Source organism: Scomber scombrus, chromosome 11 (assembly GCF_963691925.1).
Source record: "Scomber scombrus chromosome 11, fScoSco1.1, whole genome shotgun sequence".
Classification (NCBI taxonomy): domain Eukaryota; kingdom Metazoa; phylum Chordata; class Actinopteri; order Scombriformes; family Scombridae; genus Scomber; species Scomber scombrus.
This window is the reverse complement of record NC_084980.1, coordinates 13,706,952-13,722,642: the sequence shown is the minus strand read 5'-3', so window position 1 is coordinate 13,722,642 and position 15,691 is coordinate 13,706,952. Positions and strand designations below refer to the sequence as shown.

General features: G+C 41.1%; 1 protein-coding gene across 15 annotated transcripts in view; it reads left to right on the top strand.

Moving 5' to 3' along the window:
• mbnl1 (muscleblind-like splicing regulator 1) overlaps window positions 1-15,691 on the top strand; it is a 42,544-nt gene that overhangs the window by 23,380 nt on the left and 3,473 nt on the right. For 6 of the 15 annotated variants that reach the window (XM_062428355.1, XM_062428353.1, XM_062428358.1 and 3 more), the window contains exons 3-11: window positions 7,779-7,994; window positions 8,184-8,408; window positions 9,598-9,837; window positions 10,882-10,935; window positions 12,213-12,366; window positions 13,294-13,329; window positions 14,163-14,251; window positions 14,691-14,735; window positions 15,476-15,547. In XM_062428355.1, the coding sequence (XP_062284339.1) occupies window positions 7,779-7,994; window positions 8,184-8,408; window positions 9,598-9,837; window positions 10,882-10,935; window positions 12,213-12,366; window positions 13,294-13,329; window positions 14,163-14,251; window positions 14,691-14,735; window positions 15,476-15,532 (1,116 nt within the window). In that variant the 3' untranslated portion in view covers window positions 15,533-15,547. The remainder of the gene's footprint in view (window positions 1-7,778; window positions 7,995-8,183; window positions 8,409-9,597; window positions 9,838-10,881; window positions 10,936-12,212; window positions 12,367-13,293; window positions 13,330-14,162; window positions 14,252-14,690; window positions 14,736-15,475; window positions 15,548-15,691) is intronic. The other 9 variants (XM_062428360.1, XM_062428362.1, XM_062428361.1 and 6 more) reach the window with 9 other exon arrangements.

Here is a 15,691-nt window from a genome sequence, read left to right as displayed (position 1 = left end):
TGTCAGGTCCAGGTCCAGTCAGGAAGTCTTTCTTATCTTTCTGTGTGCCTTTGTAACTTCTGCCTTATGATCACTTCCCCCTCCCTCTTTATCTTTATCTGTCTGTGTCAAAATTCTTATTTTTACTGTTATTTAAGACTGTTGTGGTAGTGTACAGTTTAATGCTCACTTTAAAGCATGCGTGCGTAATGATTTTATTAAAAACATGTATAAAATATATAAATGTGTATAGTGGGGAATTGTAAAAGTACATTTATTATTGTTATAAATGCTCTCTAATGAGAAATGTCTGTTGAATAAAGAGCTAAGGCAGTGAAAGAGTAATCTAACCATTAGTATCACATGTCACTTAATTAGGGGTTTTTCTAGTTTGAAATGGCTGATGAAGATAAATTGCAGGCTTTGATCATCAGCTCGTGAGTCCTACAGACGCTGAGAAAAGAGCACACCTCAGTCATTTCAGAAACAACAGGATTGTTATAGATGCCTTGCTGCTGCTGCCTGGACCTTGTGATTTCTACGCAATGCCTCTTCTCTCTCTCTCTCTCTCTCTCTCTCTCTCTCTCTCTCTCTCTCTCTCTCTCACTCTCCCTCTCTCTCTCCTCCTGCTGGGAAGTGTAGCTCAGAGATGATTAAATGAGCATTCTCACTGCGGCCCCACGCACTCACACTGCAAGTACTGGTATGGCTTTCATGAAGTGCTGCTGCTCAAATCAATAGCTGTGTGATAGCTCTATTATTACTGATAATGAAACGTATGGAACTAACTTCTGCTTTAAGTTTATAAGCCCTCACATGAGAGGAAGCCCTGCTGCACTGAACTGTTACAGCTGTGGAGAAACAAAAATTGCCGTAAATAAAGTCACATGAAAGTGTGTTTCTGTGGAAAGAGATAGAGATACAGAGAGGAGGGGGGCTTGTCAGGAAAAAAACAGAGAGGTCTAAGTTTGGATCCAGGGCTCCTGTGTACGTGACATCTGACCTGAGGCATTTCTGAGAACCAACACCCTCTGAAGTGTGAATAACTCATGCTGTAGAGCTGCGCGCGCGTGTGTGTGTGTAGTGTGTTTACGTAAATATCTGTATCTTACTCTATTGTGACACATTTATAGGTTTACATATGAATATCAGTCTACCATGCAGTCTGCATCATATCTCCTTCAAATATTTCCTGGAACCTTGAAATCAACTCAAATTTTCCACCCAAATATTGCCTACAAACATGTTGTATATATCTGTTTAACCTTATCGCTCTCTGTGTGGTCTGTGAAGCTGTGCTCCAGCCTGTAATCCTTTTCTCTCCGACGTTGTTTGGTGAGGGTGGTAATGCGGCACCGGGGGCATATTGTAACTATTATCATAGATTAACACTCCCTCCCTCCTTCACATCTCCATAAGCCCCACTGGTCACATCAACTCCCTGACCACTAAGCTGCGCAGCATGGATCACTGTGTACAGGGAGTCCCAGCAAGGAGATATAGACATAATCTCAAGGGTATGAGTGTGTGTTCATGGTCTGTTATAGAAATGCAATCTTAGCAAGAAACAGCCATACACCACATAAGACCCCTAATGTCCACTTCACTCTCTTAAGCAACTTTACAGCTAATTTAATGCTGCATTAAGTGGCTAAAAACAAAAAGGGAATCAATTGTATTTGACAGTATAAGGGTAATATTGAATGGAAATTCCTTATATGGTAGCTTAATGAAGGCTAATGTATTTCAGATACGACACCAACATATTAATATTCTTATATAGTTTTTGGATAAACGTGTTGTCAGTAATTTGCATGCTACTTGTTTTTTAGGAAATTACAGTTATGCCATGAAAAGTAATTTACACATAGTCAATATATCGACCCTGACTTCATATGTTTTGTATTTCACGTCATATTTTAGTGCACGGTAGACAAAGAGACCAACCACTGGGCCCGATCCTTTGAGTCTCTGCTGCTCTCCAGCAGAACAAAGCTTCATTCACAGTGTGTGTGTGAGGAGAAAGGGCTTTCATCTCTGTGTATGTTTAGACAGAAGTCACTGGAACGCAGGGTAGAGAACAGTGTAGCTTCACATCAGAACCAAACACAACTGAGTCTCACACCATAACATCACACCACAATGCCGCGGCCATCAAAGATAGGGAAGGAAAGCAGATCAGGATAAAGATAAAGCAATTTTAGTGCATGATGAAAGCGACGATAAACATTGTGATATATGCATGATACACATAAACGAGGCTTCCAAAACAGACTGTATCATTTTCCAGGTTTTTTAATCCTCAAGACTAAAGGAATTATGAGTGATCTGAGATAGATCTTAGGGATTATGACATGTTTAGTATGGGAACGAGGGAAAAAAGCATATTTCTGCTACACATTTTTTTTATTACTATTGGACAGTTAAACCTCTTCAGGCCTCTATAAATTATTCAAATGAAACTAAGGAAAGCACAACTCATTAAGATTATGCAACTACCAATGTATTGGATATATTATACTGTTGTCCTCGAGTACAAAACCTCTCCACAGCTTCCCTCTTCGTCTCACATACACACACATATACACATATGCATTGATTCATCTTTCTGCATGCTTCATCTTCTTCTCCTGAAAAGGATGCAATGCAGCCCCACCCAGCATTCTTTACACATTGATTCATTGTTTGTTTAAATCCCACACAGTCGCAAAAGCAGGGTGTGTGTCTACGGAGTTAGAGAGAGAGAGAGTTAGAAAATAGGGCAATAAGGGTGGGACATGTTTTTGCAACTTATCATCAATCAGACTGCACAGTAGCCAGTGGGATTATTGTTTCCAGTTTGGCTTGGAGTTTGGCAAGTCTGATCTCAACAGGAGCAACACAGACACACATTAGTATATAAACACAGCCTGGCCTGAACTTGAAGAAGGCAGGGAAGGTTCAGTAGAGCAGCAGGGGCACACAGAAAAACGGTCAGATGCACACGTTGCCAATTTAACAACATCATATATTACTGTATTTCAGCAAAACTGGGCACTTATTCAATGTTATTATTTCATTAGTGTTATAAATAAAGGTAAATAAAAAATTTTTTAAAAAGTAACAGCGAACAATGAAAATACATTCTTGTTCAAAAACAATTTAATATTTAATTTTTTAATTACTATTTGATATGATTTTGACCCATTTTGATCACCCAACACTTGCATGCACCAATAGTAAAACAATTTCTAAGTAATATTATAATTTAATATATTCCACATTATATTATTTATGTTTCAATTTTGTCATTGTGTAACTCTAGCCTGCCACAAAACTGATAATTAGCTTGCTGTTATGTTTCAGTCAGCTGCTCAGAAACACACAGTGTCAAGAGTCAAAACAACAACAAAAAGATCTTATCAGAATCATTATTTGGTGATGAAGACAAACACATTAAAAATACTACGTACTAAGTAATATTACCACTTTCACCAGCCTGACACAGGGGAATCACCTAACTGCGTGGATGAATCATTCTGAGGCTGCTCCCTTCATTGTTTTTATCATTTCTGGCATAAGCACGAGTGTTTACAAATCAGTTTATTCCCTAATCACATTCTCATCAGGTTTTTTTCTCACGTTGCCATGAAAATGTGATTTGAAGCCTTTTTTATGGGTCTCCATAGCACGTCCAATTTTGCATTTGCATAATTACCTTTAAATGATGTCGTCTAATAAGATAATGTAATTCTCTGTTCCAGTTTGGAGTCCCCTAATGAAGACAAAAGAGATGGTTAGCGATAAGAAATGTTAAATATGTCATTCAGCTGCAATGAGGATGAGCTTTTTTCATGATAGTTGTGTTAACAGCAGACATAAAAAAGACCACGACACAAGTGGTGTCTGGATTCATTTATATCTCTTGGAATAGTTGTCGGCTGTCAGTAGTATTTTCTCTACTGAGTTCTTGTATCTGCCAGCATTCAGGGAGATTGTAGGAATCACTGTGTTGTTAAATGGGAGTGTCTGGCTGCTCTGTTGCCGTGGACACCGTCTCTAGCTGCTCCTCAAGGCCGCTGATGTCACAATAACAGCCACAAACATGGTGTGAGGGGCGACGTCTTCCTCCTTCCGTCCCTCTGTCTGCATCTCTGCTGCTCTCTCCTCCCTGCATGTCATGACCCACACTACTCACTTCTGCAAGTTCTAAAATTTCCCTGACGCAGCCCAGCTCTCACCACAGTCTCTCTCTCTCTCTCTCTCTCTCTCTCTCTCTCTCTCTCTCTCTCTCTCTCTCTCTCTCTCTCTCTCCTCTCTCTCTCTCTCTCTCTCTCTCCCTCCCCCTTCTAGAACCTGATGGGGTTTTTTTTAATTCAAAATGGCTGCCGGTGTTGGTATATGGGTTTTCTTTGGATGATTCGGCAGAATGGCAAATGTAGTAAGACCACGTGTTTATTCTCAAACATAGCCCTCCCTCCTTAACACATACACGCACACACACACACACACACATACACACATACACGCACACACACACACACACACACACACACACACACTGCTGCAGTGGTGAATCCAGCAGTCTACGGATAGGGTCATATGGGGTGAATGCAATGTGATCCTTCATGCCTTTGCAACTACCCCCAACTAACCCCCCTCTACATACACACTCCCACTCACCACTCACGTAACACACACACTTTCATCCGCCCCACACTGCATGCCATTGTCACTCTCTGGATGGGTGCTATTAGAGCCTGCTTTCAGCTCCTCTCATCTCACACACATGCATGGCAAACTCACCTACTTTAACCGACACACTCACACACACACTCACCTCTGTCAGTGTCAGAATTCCTCTGACTGCCAGCTCAGCTTATGTATGGTTTGCATGGAACCTTGGATACACTCCCTGAGTACCTTCATTTGCAGTAGGTAGAATGATGAGATTTCATTAGTTTGTTTCATATGAAGTGAACACGATTTGTGTTGTTTTTATCTTCTATTTTTTTGTAAATGTTTTATGTCTTAGGAACCGACATCATATGATTGTGGCTCCCCCTGCTGGGATAGACCCGTTGTGCAGTTTGTGGATATCTATAATTAGCTTCACCTGTGTGTATTGATTGTGAAATTGCCAATACACATGCTGGAGAAGGGCATCTTGCCCGAATTGTCTGTGTGGCAATTATGGAAGGTCAATTTGTAGTGCTCTCCTAGTCTTTCTTTGCATACAACCTGGCCAGTCTTGTATGTTAACAGGACTTTTGCCTCTGCATGGAAATTACACACCTGTTGAATGTTTTAATCTATTGATGCTGCCCTTACATTTCCTTTGTAAGTCAAAGTAATTCACCCCTTTAATCACATTTTTCTATATATGCTTTTGCATATTTCAGCATTATAGTGTTGTTATGTGTGAACATCTTCACCTAAAGGGGAGCTATTTTGCACATTTCCTGCCCTATATTTATATTCTGGGACTCCTCTAGAGTAGCTTAACATTATTCACGGTTTTAAAAAGCCTGTTATATTGGCCCTTTATGCAACCCCTCAGTTCAGCCTCTGTCTGAAACAGGTTGTTTTGTTATAAAGAGTGGAGCATGTTCAGGTGGACCCAAACACAGAAGACTGCAGGCAACAGGAACTTGAAGAATACATCTTTATTCTGGTTGAGTGCAGACTGAGCAAAACTAAACTGAACAAAAGAGCCAACAAGACTGAACTGAAAACTAGGACTTAAATGCAAACTGAACTAATTGAGAAATGGGGAACAGGTGACTAGGCAGAGAATAGGCAAGGAGCTGATTGTTTTGGAAAAACACTGGCAGCAGGGAAGGACTAACAAGGCTGATACAGGGCAGATGTGAAGAGAAAAGCAGTACAGGATCACAGGAGAAGAAAACAAAACCAAAAACCCTGAAAACATAATAACGTAGATTTCATTTCCATTCTGTACGCTCTTCCAGTTGAGCACGTTTTACAAACTAGGCAGTAAAATGGATGGTCAAAGGTTCAATACAACAAGCAACATTATCTCATCAGTCTTTCTTCTATTCAGTGTGGTCTAAACAGACAGGGAAAAAAAGTCTGAGGGCATCTGGTGGACTGGTGGTGAATGGCAACTAAGGGACATAGAGACGGGCTGTGACAAGTTTTAGCTCCTGTCTCTTGAAGGCCCCCATGTATCAGTGTCGTCTAAATTTACTGCTGATGTAAACCCAACATTTCCTGCTTCATATTAAAAGCTTAATACTACATGTAGAAACAGCCACAGAGAGTTTGATGCACACCTCCAACAGGTAAAAAACTTATTTTACTTCTACGTCTTGGCATGATTAGCATGACTATACCCCCAAACCATCAAAATGGAGTGGAGCAGTGAACTTGTGCGCTATGCTTGGAGAAGATGACCATATATAGATATCCGTCACAAGTTGACGTCAGCTCAGGAAAAGCATGATAGGTAACCTTTAAGATAGATGGTTATGTAGATAGACGTGCATTGCTGTCAGTTGTTTGTGCAGCACGATCTGAAATTTAAAAAAAAAAAAAAAGAGATCCGATGACAACTTGACATATCAACCTCAGACAAGTGAACAAAAAAAATAACTTAAAGAGGCTCTCTGCAATTTAAGTCTGCTTCTTATGCCTGCAACCCCCACCCCCCTTTTTGCTTGCACCTGTCTGGTGCTCCAGTGTCAGTGAAAATGAAGGAGGTGAGAGAGGGGAATGAAGTCATGACAGAGTATTGAGATGAATCCCAGTGGGGGCAGCTCTGTCAGCGGGGGAAAGCACAGGCTGCCACAGTCAGCTCAGCTGTGCCACAAGGCTGAAAGTAAATACATGTCTTTGCTAAACTGTATACGCATTTGTGTGTGTTTGTATTACGTTTGCATGATGTGTATGGCCCACCTGTTATATGAACATGACCCCGATATGCATTCTTGTTTGTGCGAGAATGTGCGTGTGTGTCAGACTTGTTCCTTGACTCCTCCCCTCCAGACTGAAGGTATAATTGGATACTCACAGCAGGCAGCAAAAAGGGATTCCTGTCTTAGATAATTATTCAAAAGCTTTGAAGTGTGACCTCTGGATGACTGCTGATACAATATATAGGGATCATATGAGTGGACAGTATTTATAGCATCAGTCAGACATGTAGCTAAGCTGAATGTCTGGAGAGCAGGGCGACACTGTCAGTCATGACCTCCTGGGGCAAGCACGAACACAAACACACAGAAATGGCAAGCTGGTAACAATTAGTGCTAGCTTCAACCCAGACCTAATGTGAATCTGAATGTCTGACATTGAGCTAGGTATAAACAAGGTAGCATGCTTTGATGTGGTCTTCTTGCAAAATCCAACTCCCCACAATCCAGCATTTCAAAATCTTTGTTGGCACAATTGTACATGACCAATGCTGAAATGTAAACAAAAAATACTGATCTGCTTGTTTTCTGCCATATTCACTTAGAATGAAGTCATTTGTTAATGCTCAATATAGCATTCATTTCAATAAGTCCACATGGAGGTATGACATGGAATATTGGAGTACTGCAATATCACAGTCGAGTCTGTAAAAACAGTATAGACCTGCTCAAATGTTGACAGTTGCAAGTAAGCTTCATCAACTCAGAGACTTCATGAGCCATGAAATTTGAATCTGAGACAATCCCAGAACAACTTTACCTGATTTGTCTCATTCTTTACTTGTTCATGATTTATACGATATCAAATTTCCAATATGAACCCATGTTAACCTGTAGCATACCCCTCATTCTGACTCTGTTTTCTCTTCCGTTTGCCTCTTTCAGGGCCGTTGTTCCAGGGAGAACTGTAAGTATCTGCACCCTCCTCCACATCTAAAGACCCAACTGGAGATCAATGGCAGGAACAACCTGATCCAGCAGAAGAACATGGCCATGTTGGCCCAGCAGATGCAGCTCGCCAATGCCATGATGCCCGGAACGCAGCTACCACCAATGGTGAGAGGAAACACACGTATGAACACACATCAGCTACTGCCCACGGTGAGACCACATACATGTAAAAGCTTACACAGAAACAGCTCCTTCACTGTCTGCGTGGCTCTTTCAATCTTTCGGTTTGTCTACCATCAGTCCCTCTCTTTCCCCACACACAGTCTATATTTTATGCATCCATTTTATCCACAGTGATTTCATTTCTCTGTCTTTACTTTGCTCTCCTCGAACCTCCAGCCCATGTTCTCGGTGACTCCAGGCCTGGCCACCAACGCCAGTGCAGCAGCAGCAGCTGCAGCCGCGGCTTTTAATCCGTACCTGAGCCCTGTGTCACCAGGCCTGATGCCCCAAGAGATCATGCCCAGCACCCCTGTCCTCATGGCCTCCAGCCCCAACTGCAGCCAAGTCCCCAACGCTGCTGCTGCTGCAGCCCAGAAACTGCTGAGAACAGATAGACTTGAGGTAACGTATTGGCTGATTCTCTGAATATTTTGTTTTGGGGTGAGCATATATTAAAAACATCCAGGAAAACTATAATAAACTCCACATAATGATGTATTTCTTTCTTAATGGGAGTGGAGTCACCCAGGATGAAAATGAGCCTGTAAACAGGAAAAGTGCTGTTAACAAGTGGTTTAACAAGCAGAAGAATAACACCAACCTTTATTGTACTTGTCTAAACTGCATTTGAAAGCAATGAATTGTAATGTTAAGTACCATTATGCAAAGTAAAAGCTAATTAAAGGAAATAAAAATTCAATCGCCAGAAGTTCTTAAACTGTTGTATTTCATCAGTTTAATATGTGCAGTGTGTTCCAAGAGTTGTTTTGTAATTAAGAACTGTTTACGATATTGGGCCTGAATTTGTTGAATATTTATTTGAGTGGAGAGATAAGTCATTATTTCCACAGCACTTGTGGCCATAAAGCAAGAGCGAGCGATTGTAAAGGTTTCACGTCTTTTGTCTACTTTTTCATTGGAAGAATGTTTTAGAATGTAGGTGTTTGCTTTATTATATTTCTAGAGCACACATTTGCATACAATTAACCATACACTGCTGACACATGCAGAGCAAAACAGCAAAGCAGATGCCCAAGCAGTCATGATACCGCTCATGTAAAAGAAGGTGCTGCCCTCTGGTGTCTCACATATAAACTTGAAAAAATGAGGCTCACACTCCAATAGAAAAGGAGAACTTGCAAAATGTGCCAAAGGTTCAGTAAAGCCTTAACCTATCTCAGTGTAATGTCTGTTTTAACCCTAACTATTTATCTCTCGGTTCTAATTAAACAGGAATTAGACTTTATATATCTGAATAGATCTTGTGTTTGATATAAAAGGAAATTGCAGTGAGGTAGGCCCAGAGAAACCTGATGTGTTTTATACAGTAAGAGGAATACAATCTTGTGACACATTTTATGTATTTATTGAACTTCAAGTCTCATGCATTTTTAAGTTTAATGGATTTTTGTAAGTACACACCCAGGATAGTGACAAAGTAAAGGTTTGATGAGTCATACTTGATATATTTTGCATAAAGACTCAGATACACAAAGCAGGACATGTTCTGTGTTCTACATGGGAGTTTTCTTGTGCTGTCTGCAGATACTAAGCTGGATTTGTTGGTAACTCCATGTCTTTCTGTTTGTAGGTGTGTCGGGAGTATCAGAGAGGAAACTGCTCCCGGGGGGAGAACGACTGTCGCTTTGCCCACCCCGCAGACAGCACCATGATCGATACCAACGACAACACTGTCACCGTGTGCATGGACTACATCAAGGGTCGGTGCTCCCGGGAAAAGTGCAAGTACTTCCACCCACCCGCACACCTGCAGGCCAAAATTAAGGCTGCACAGCACCAGGTGAACCAGGCCACAGCCGCCGCGGCCATGGTGAGCAATTTAGACAAGTGTAGTCACACTCATTCACACCCACACAAAAGGCTAGCAAGTCTTTGATTCTCTTACTACTGAAAATCAGCCACCCAGTAGGGACTTTGTTCTGTGGGTCCTACTCACATACATGTTTGAAAGTATCTCACCTTCCTAGTTGGTATGATGAAGCTTTTTTCAGTTCTGCTTTTGCCAGGTCAGATGTGAAAAGTCTGCATGTTTGTTTTGGGTAAAATCTGCTCTAAACAGGATGATTTGAGCAAGGATCAGACAATGATACATCACAAACGACTGAATTTAGCTTTTTTCTTCCCGATGTGACCAAGTGATTGTCTCATTTCTTGTTCATATCATCCCCGACCACAAGCAGAGAGTCAGTTCCTCTCTTTTTCTCTCTCTAATGGCCCGGTCGTGTTTGTGACACTTGTTTTTGTGCTTCCTATCTATTACTTCTCTTCCTCTTGACATTATTAAAAAAGGGTTCATTGTGCTTCCAGGCCTGTTTCGCAGTAACTGCACCTATGAATAATAGCACAGCCACACAATATTTGTTGATTAAAGTGTTTTATACATGCTCTTATTGACAATCAGAGGCAGAGAGCTTGGAGTGATTCATTGTAATGTGACACTGACTATGATGTGCGCAGTGAAACAGAAACCTGTAAATTGTGCTTCCATATCATTTTATGTCCAATACAAATACTGAGATCCATTTGAAGTAACGAATGAATAATTTTCTCATTGCTATATTCATCCATCTTTGTGTGACAAAAACTAATGTAGATTGGTAGTTATCATTGATTATTGATGATCATTTAACTGTTGAGCAGTAGAGCTAGTGTCCACACTGTGCATGCCTTAGTCCTGTTATCCCCTTGTATATTGCATTCCAATGATTTGTTTTTTTATTTGTTTTTGTTTTTTCTCACCTATACCCAAACTGCACTGCTGCCCCCATGATGCACCTCTGCTTGCTGGTTTATGTTAATGCGCTTGAACCCCATTGGCCCATTGCCATCATGTGCTCGCTGCCTGCTAATTAAGACTCAGTCGGCTGTCAAATCACTGAAGCGACCCCTCGACGCAACCTTTGACCTGGTACTATGACCTTTCACCTTTTAGCTTGGCATGTGGCTTTGTTGTAGAGCAGTGTTTTAACCAAAGATACCTAGCTATTTTTGTTGTCTTTGTCTCAGTGCAATGTCTGTTTTTTCCTCCTGTTGATCTGTCATTATTGCTCGTGATAAAATGATTGTGGCTTTTCAGGAGTTAAGATTGCACTCGTCCCCAAACAACTTTCAACTTTCCACGTAGACGTCACCTCAAACACAAATTCACTCGTGGAATTTGTGAGATGGAGCCACAATCAATTCATCACCTATAGCCTATTTAACAAAAGTCAGTGAGGGCTAGGGAAGTAGAGCTTTTATAATGGTGGCATGGCTTCAGTCTTACGTCCAAAGTCAGTGGTCAGTGTTGTGGAGCAGCTCAATCAACTGTGCGCATGTATGTGTCGCTAGTGCATGTCAGATGGATAAGGGTGGGGCTAAGAGGAACAGTCTTTAAAACCATACAGGGTCCCACCATAACAGATGATTACAGTTCAAATGATAGTTCACTCCATCATCAAATCTTGTCACAGATATTCAGACCTCAAGAATGGCCTCATGTCGAGATAAAATCCACATGTGATGCGCTTCATGTTGTAAATATTGACACTGGCCAAATTTTTCTTTTCACAACTGACTTCTGTTGCTCGGCCTGAAACCATTTTTGAAATTAGTCTGAGAGTGAACCATCACTTAAACATGGCTTACACACAGTTTATCATGGAGCTAGCAGTGCAGCCTCCCTTTCTCTGTGCTTCCTACCTGTTCCACCTCTTGTTAGCAGCCTTATTGTTTTAATAGTTAATGCTTGCTTCTGTTGCATTCAGTCAACCTTAGAAGTACAAAGTTAATAATCAAAGTAAGCTTCCTGGTAAAATAATGAATACATGAATGCTTGTTAGCCTGTAGCTACAGTAGGCACCATGCTCCTGCTTGTGTAGTACTTGTGTCAGACTGCTGCTTGCTTGCTACTGATGATGATATGATGATATTGTTGCTGTACACACAAGGATGTTGTAATGCAGTTTCTATGATGTCTTCTAACGTATGTACCTTTTTTGTTTTGTTTTCTTTCCCGTTTTTTGCCTCTTTCCAACACACCTTCTCTCTCTCTCTCTCTCTCTCTCTCTCTCTCTCTCTCTCTCTCTCTCTCTCTCTCTCTCTCTCTCTCTCTCTCTCTCTCTCTCTCTCTCTCTCTCTCTCTCTATTTCTGTTTTTTATTTTAAATTTTCTATCTCACTGACTTCCCTCCATCTGGCTGGGCAGGGCATCGCCCCTAGTGTGATGGCTCCCATGCCAAAGCGGGCAGCCCTGGAGAAAGCCAACGGGGCCTCTGCCATGTTTAACACCGGCATGCTCCAGTACCAACAGGCCCTGGCCAGCATGCAGTTTCAGCAGCAAGCTGCTTTCCTCCCATCAGGTATGGCTCCAAAAGCAACCACAGCTAATGCTCTGACCACCCAGAGGATGCCTGCATCACTCTAACCTGGCTCTTGCTTGGCTTGGATTGGACAGATTACAGTTCAGATCATTGTGGACAATCTATCCAACTTGTTTTTCTTTTTTTTTTATTGGATAGAGTAAGATAGTGAAAGTCAAAAGCTCTAGATAATTATTTAAGGTCTGAATAAAGTGCCTTTTCTTATCTCAAAGTGCAGATCTGTGCAGTTTAAAGGCTAATCATGCTTCAACAAATGTGTGCATTATGCTTTGTATGGCATTGCATGGCCACTTTTTATTAAGAATGAGTTAGAACGTCTGTCTGCCTACTAATTGCCTTAATATTACACGCATATGCAGGCTGAGTGGGGAAGGGATGGATGTTTGTAAGAGAAAGAGAGGAGATATCTCTTAGTAGGCTAGATTAAACTGTCCATGGTGTGGTCACTGAGATAGCATAGCTGGGGCTTTGGCTTGAGCTGGGATGAACAGGGCTGGATGGGTTGGTTAAAGGTATCTTATGCCTCAGTTTGGCAAAAAAAATGGCAAGCTGCAGAGTGTAGCTTCTGTACACATTCACTGTTTTCTTCACTTCTGTCTAGAGTGTGTATATAATGTTTAATACTTGATAATCATCATAACAACTCTGTCGCTCTCTTGTGTATTACGCATTCATATGCATTACACTTCAGACAAAAGTTTAGATTCTAGACTGGCATTTGATTAACAGATTTATGATGAGTTCACCACTTCGCCTTTTTTTCCTATCACTGATGATTGTCCAAGAGATATTAACCTTTTTTTTCCCACCTTATCTCTCCCCTCACTCTAACGAAACCTTGTGATGGGCTGTTTTGATTTCTCTTCCCTATCCAATCCACTTCCTGTTGCACTGCATGATGGGCAGGCTCAATATTGTGCATGACACCTGCAGCCAGCGTTGGTAGGTTCCAGCTTTCCTTCTTCAGTTATTTGTAACCTCATGTCTGTGACTCACACGTCATCAAAATCTAACCAGCTACTAAGCCACTCTGTGAAATCTACAAACGTGTCCGAACAAGCTTCTGACACAGCAGCACTTTGTGATTTCTATCTGGGTTTTGGTGACCTGAGAGTTACTCTTTTGGTCGCGTGATACTTTTTGTGATTTGAAGCATAAGCAAGAGTCCACATAAGGAAAGACAAATATTGTGATGTTTAAATGTTGTATATTACCTGTGTTCCAGCTGTAGTAACTCATTATATCAGGTTAACTAATCTTTGTTAATTTTTCTATGGACACTTGATTGCCTGACTTTCTTTCTCGTGCTCGTTCTCAACTTGGCTTTTGGCTGGTCTAACGTGACACCTATTTAAACCCCTTTGAAAACCATTAAAAAACTGAGGGAGTTCAATTATAACTTTTCCCCCTTATCTTCTTTGTCATAATGACTCTATTCCTAAGTCAGCACTTTATTATTCATGTGCTAAATGTATTTGTTTGTAGAATTCTTTTAACTTAGCTCTCATCTGCTGATCATCAAAAAAGTACATTATTTGTAATTTTTATTGCTAACAATATACAGAAATGTGGAAGTAGGCTGCAACTACAGTGTCAGGTTCTCAGATCATGAGACCTCTTATCAGCAGAGAGAAGAAAGGGAACCAGTTAAATCGAATCCCTCTCCAACTCCCTGTCTCGTTCTCTCCTTCTCCTTCCCATATTTGCCTGGTGTGTATGTGGCTACACTGCTCCTCTGTGTATTTTTGCTTACATGATTTTCCCTCCAAAAAAAGTTCCCATGATGCACGGTGGTACTCCAGTCTCTGTGTCTGCAGCCACCTCATCTGCCACAAGCCCCTTCGCAACTGCCTCCACCAATCAGGTTTGCACCTCTACCGTCTCTCTCTCTCTCTCTCTCTCTCTCTCTATCTCTCTCTCTCTCTCTCTCTCGCTCTCTCTCTCTCTCTCTCTCTCTCTCTCTCTCTCTCTCTCTCTCTCTCTCTCTCTCTTACTATCTATCTATCTGTCTATCTCTATGCACATGGACGATCTCAGGATGCTTGTGTCTCACAGCAAGGGGTGGGTTGCTTAAAGTCGGTACTCCCTCTTGTTGGCCTACACTAGAGTCCAACATGTAGTCATGTATACACATATCATACTGTGACAAGTTTCTACACATTTTGTTTTCATTTTAACTATAAGCATCATATTGTAGCTTCAAACATTTAGAATATAATTCTGTCTTTCTGGAGAAACATATTGTATTGCATTTAATGTGTGCCCTCATTGTAACCTCAATTTTTGTCCTTTCCCATTTTGAGGACTCTTCCTTATCAAAGTTGACTACCAACGAATACATGCAATTGGTATGTATGAGGTAGTTTTTTTCCACATTTTTTAGAGCCATTGGCACAGCTTGTGCAACAGTCGCTATCTGTGCCCTTTGGTGCTTGGCTTATTTTTTTCTCCTTTTTTTCTTTTTTCGCTGCTGCTTCCAGCACGTAAAGCAAAGCTTTACCATGTTCCACATGTTTAAAAGCTGGACATACTCATTATTTAAGTCATAAAAGTTCCAAAAACCAGCCTGTAGGAAGATTTGCAAAATTTTGATTTCATTTCTGTTGAAGGCGTTTGTAAGCAGCTAGCTACATTACACAATTTCATTGTACCAATGAAAAGATTTAAGTTGGGCAGGTTGAATCATCATGTTGCTATTCTTGATTCAGGGCCAGTTTTCTGCATTATATTGAGGTGTGCAGGTCAACAACATGGAGGACTTATGTTTGCATGGGGGAGCCACCTCACTGACAGTTTTCCTTTGTCCCCCTCACCCTTCCCTTCCCCGCCATCCTCCTCTTCCCCTCCCTGCTGTCCAGAAGTGTCTGTTGATCCTTATCGACACATCGTCTGAGCGAATTGTGTCACAACCTTAGCCAAATTGCTTTTTTCTATCTTGTCATGTCTGTCCTTTTTCAGCAGAAAACTCATCTTAATATGAGAGGTTGAAATGTGTTGATCAGTGTTTGTGCTGTCAGCCAACGTCCGCTTAGAGTGTTCTTCAGGTTTGGGATGCTTCATTTGATCCCTGTCTATTTTCTACCCTCAGATTCCAATAATATCTGCAGATCATCTGAGTAGTCACAAGTACTTGACTCAAATGTAGTTCCTCTCAAGAACAGTGAGTTCCCATTTCAATCCACACATTCTCTCTTTTCATTTAAGAGTTTAATTTGTATGAATCGTATTATCTTTGATTTTTGTGTGCCACTAAGTACAACTTGTGATCAATGTTTTGTGTTTCTGTGTGCGTGAAAACCACCAT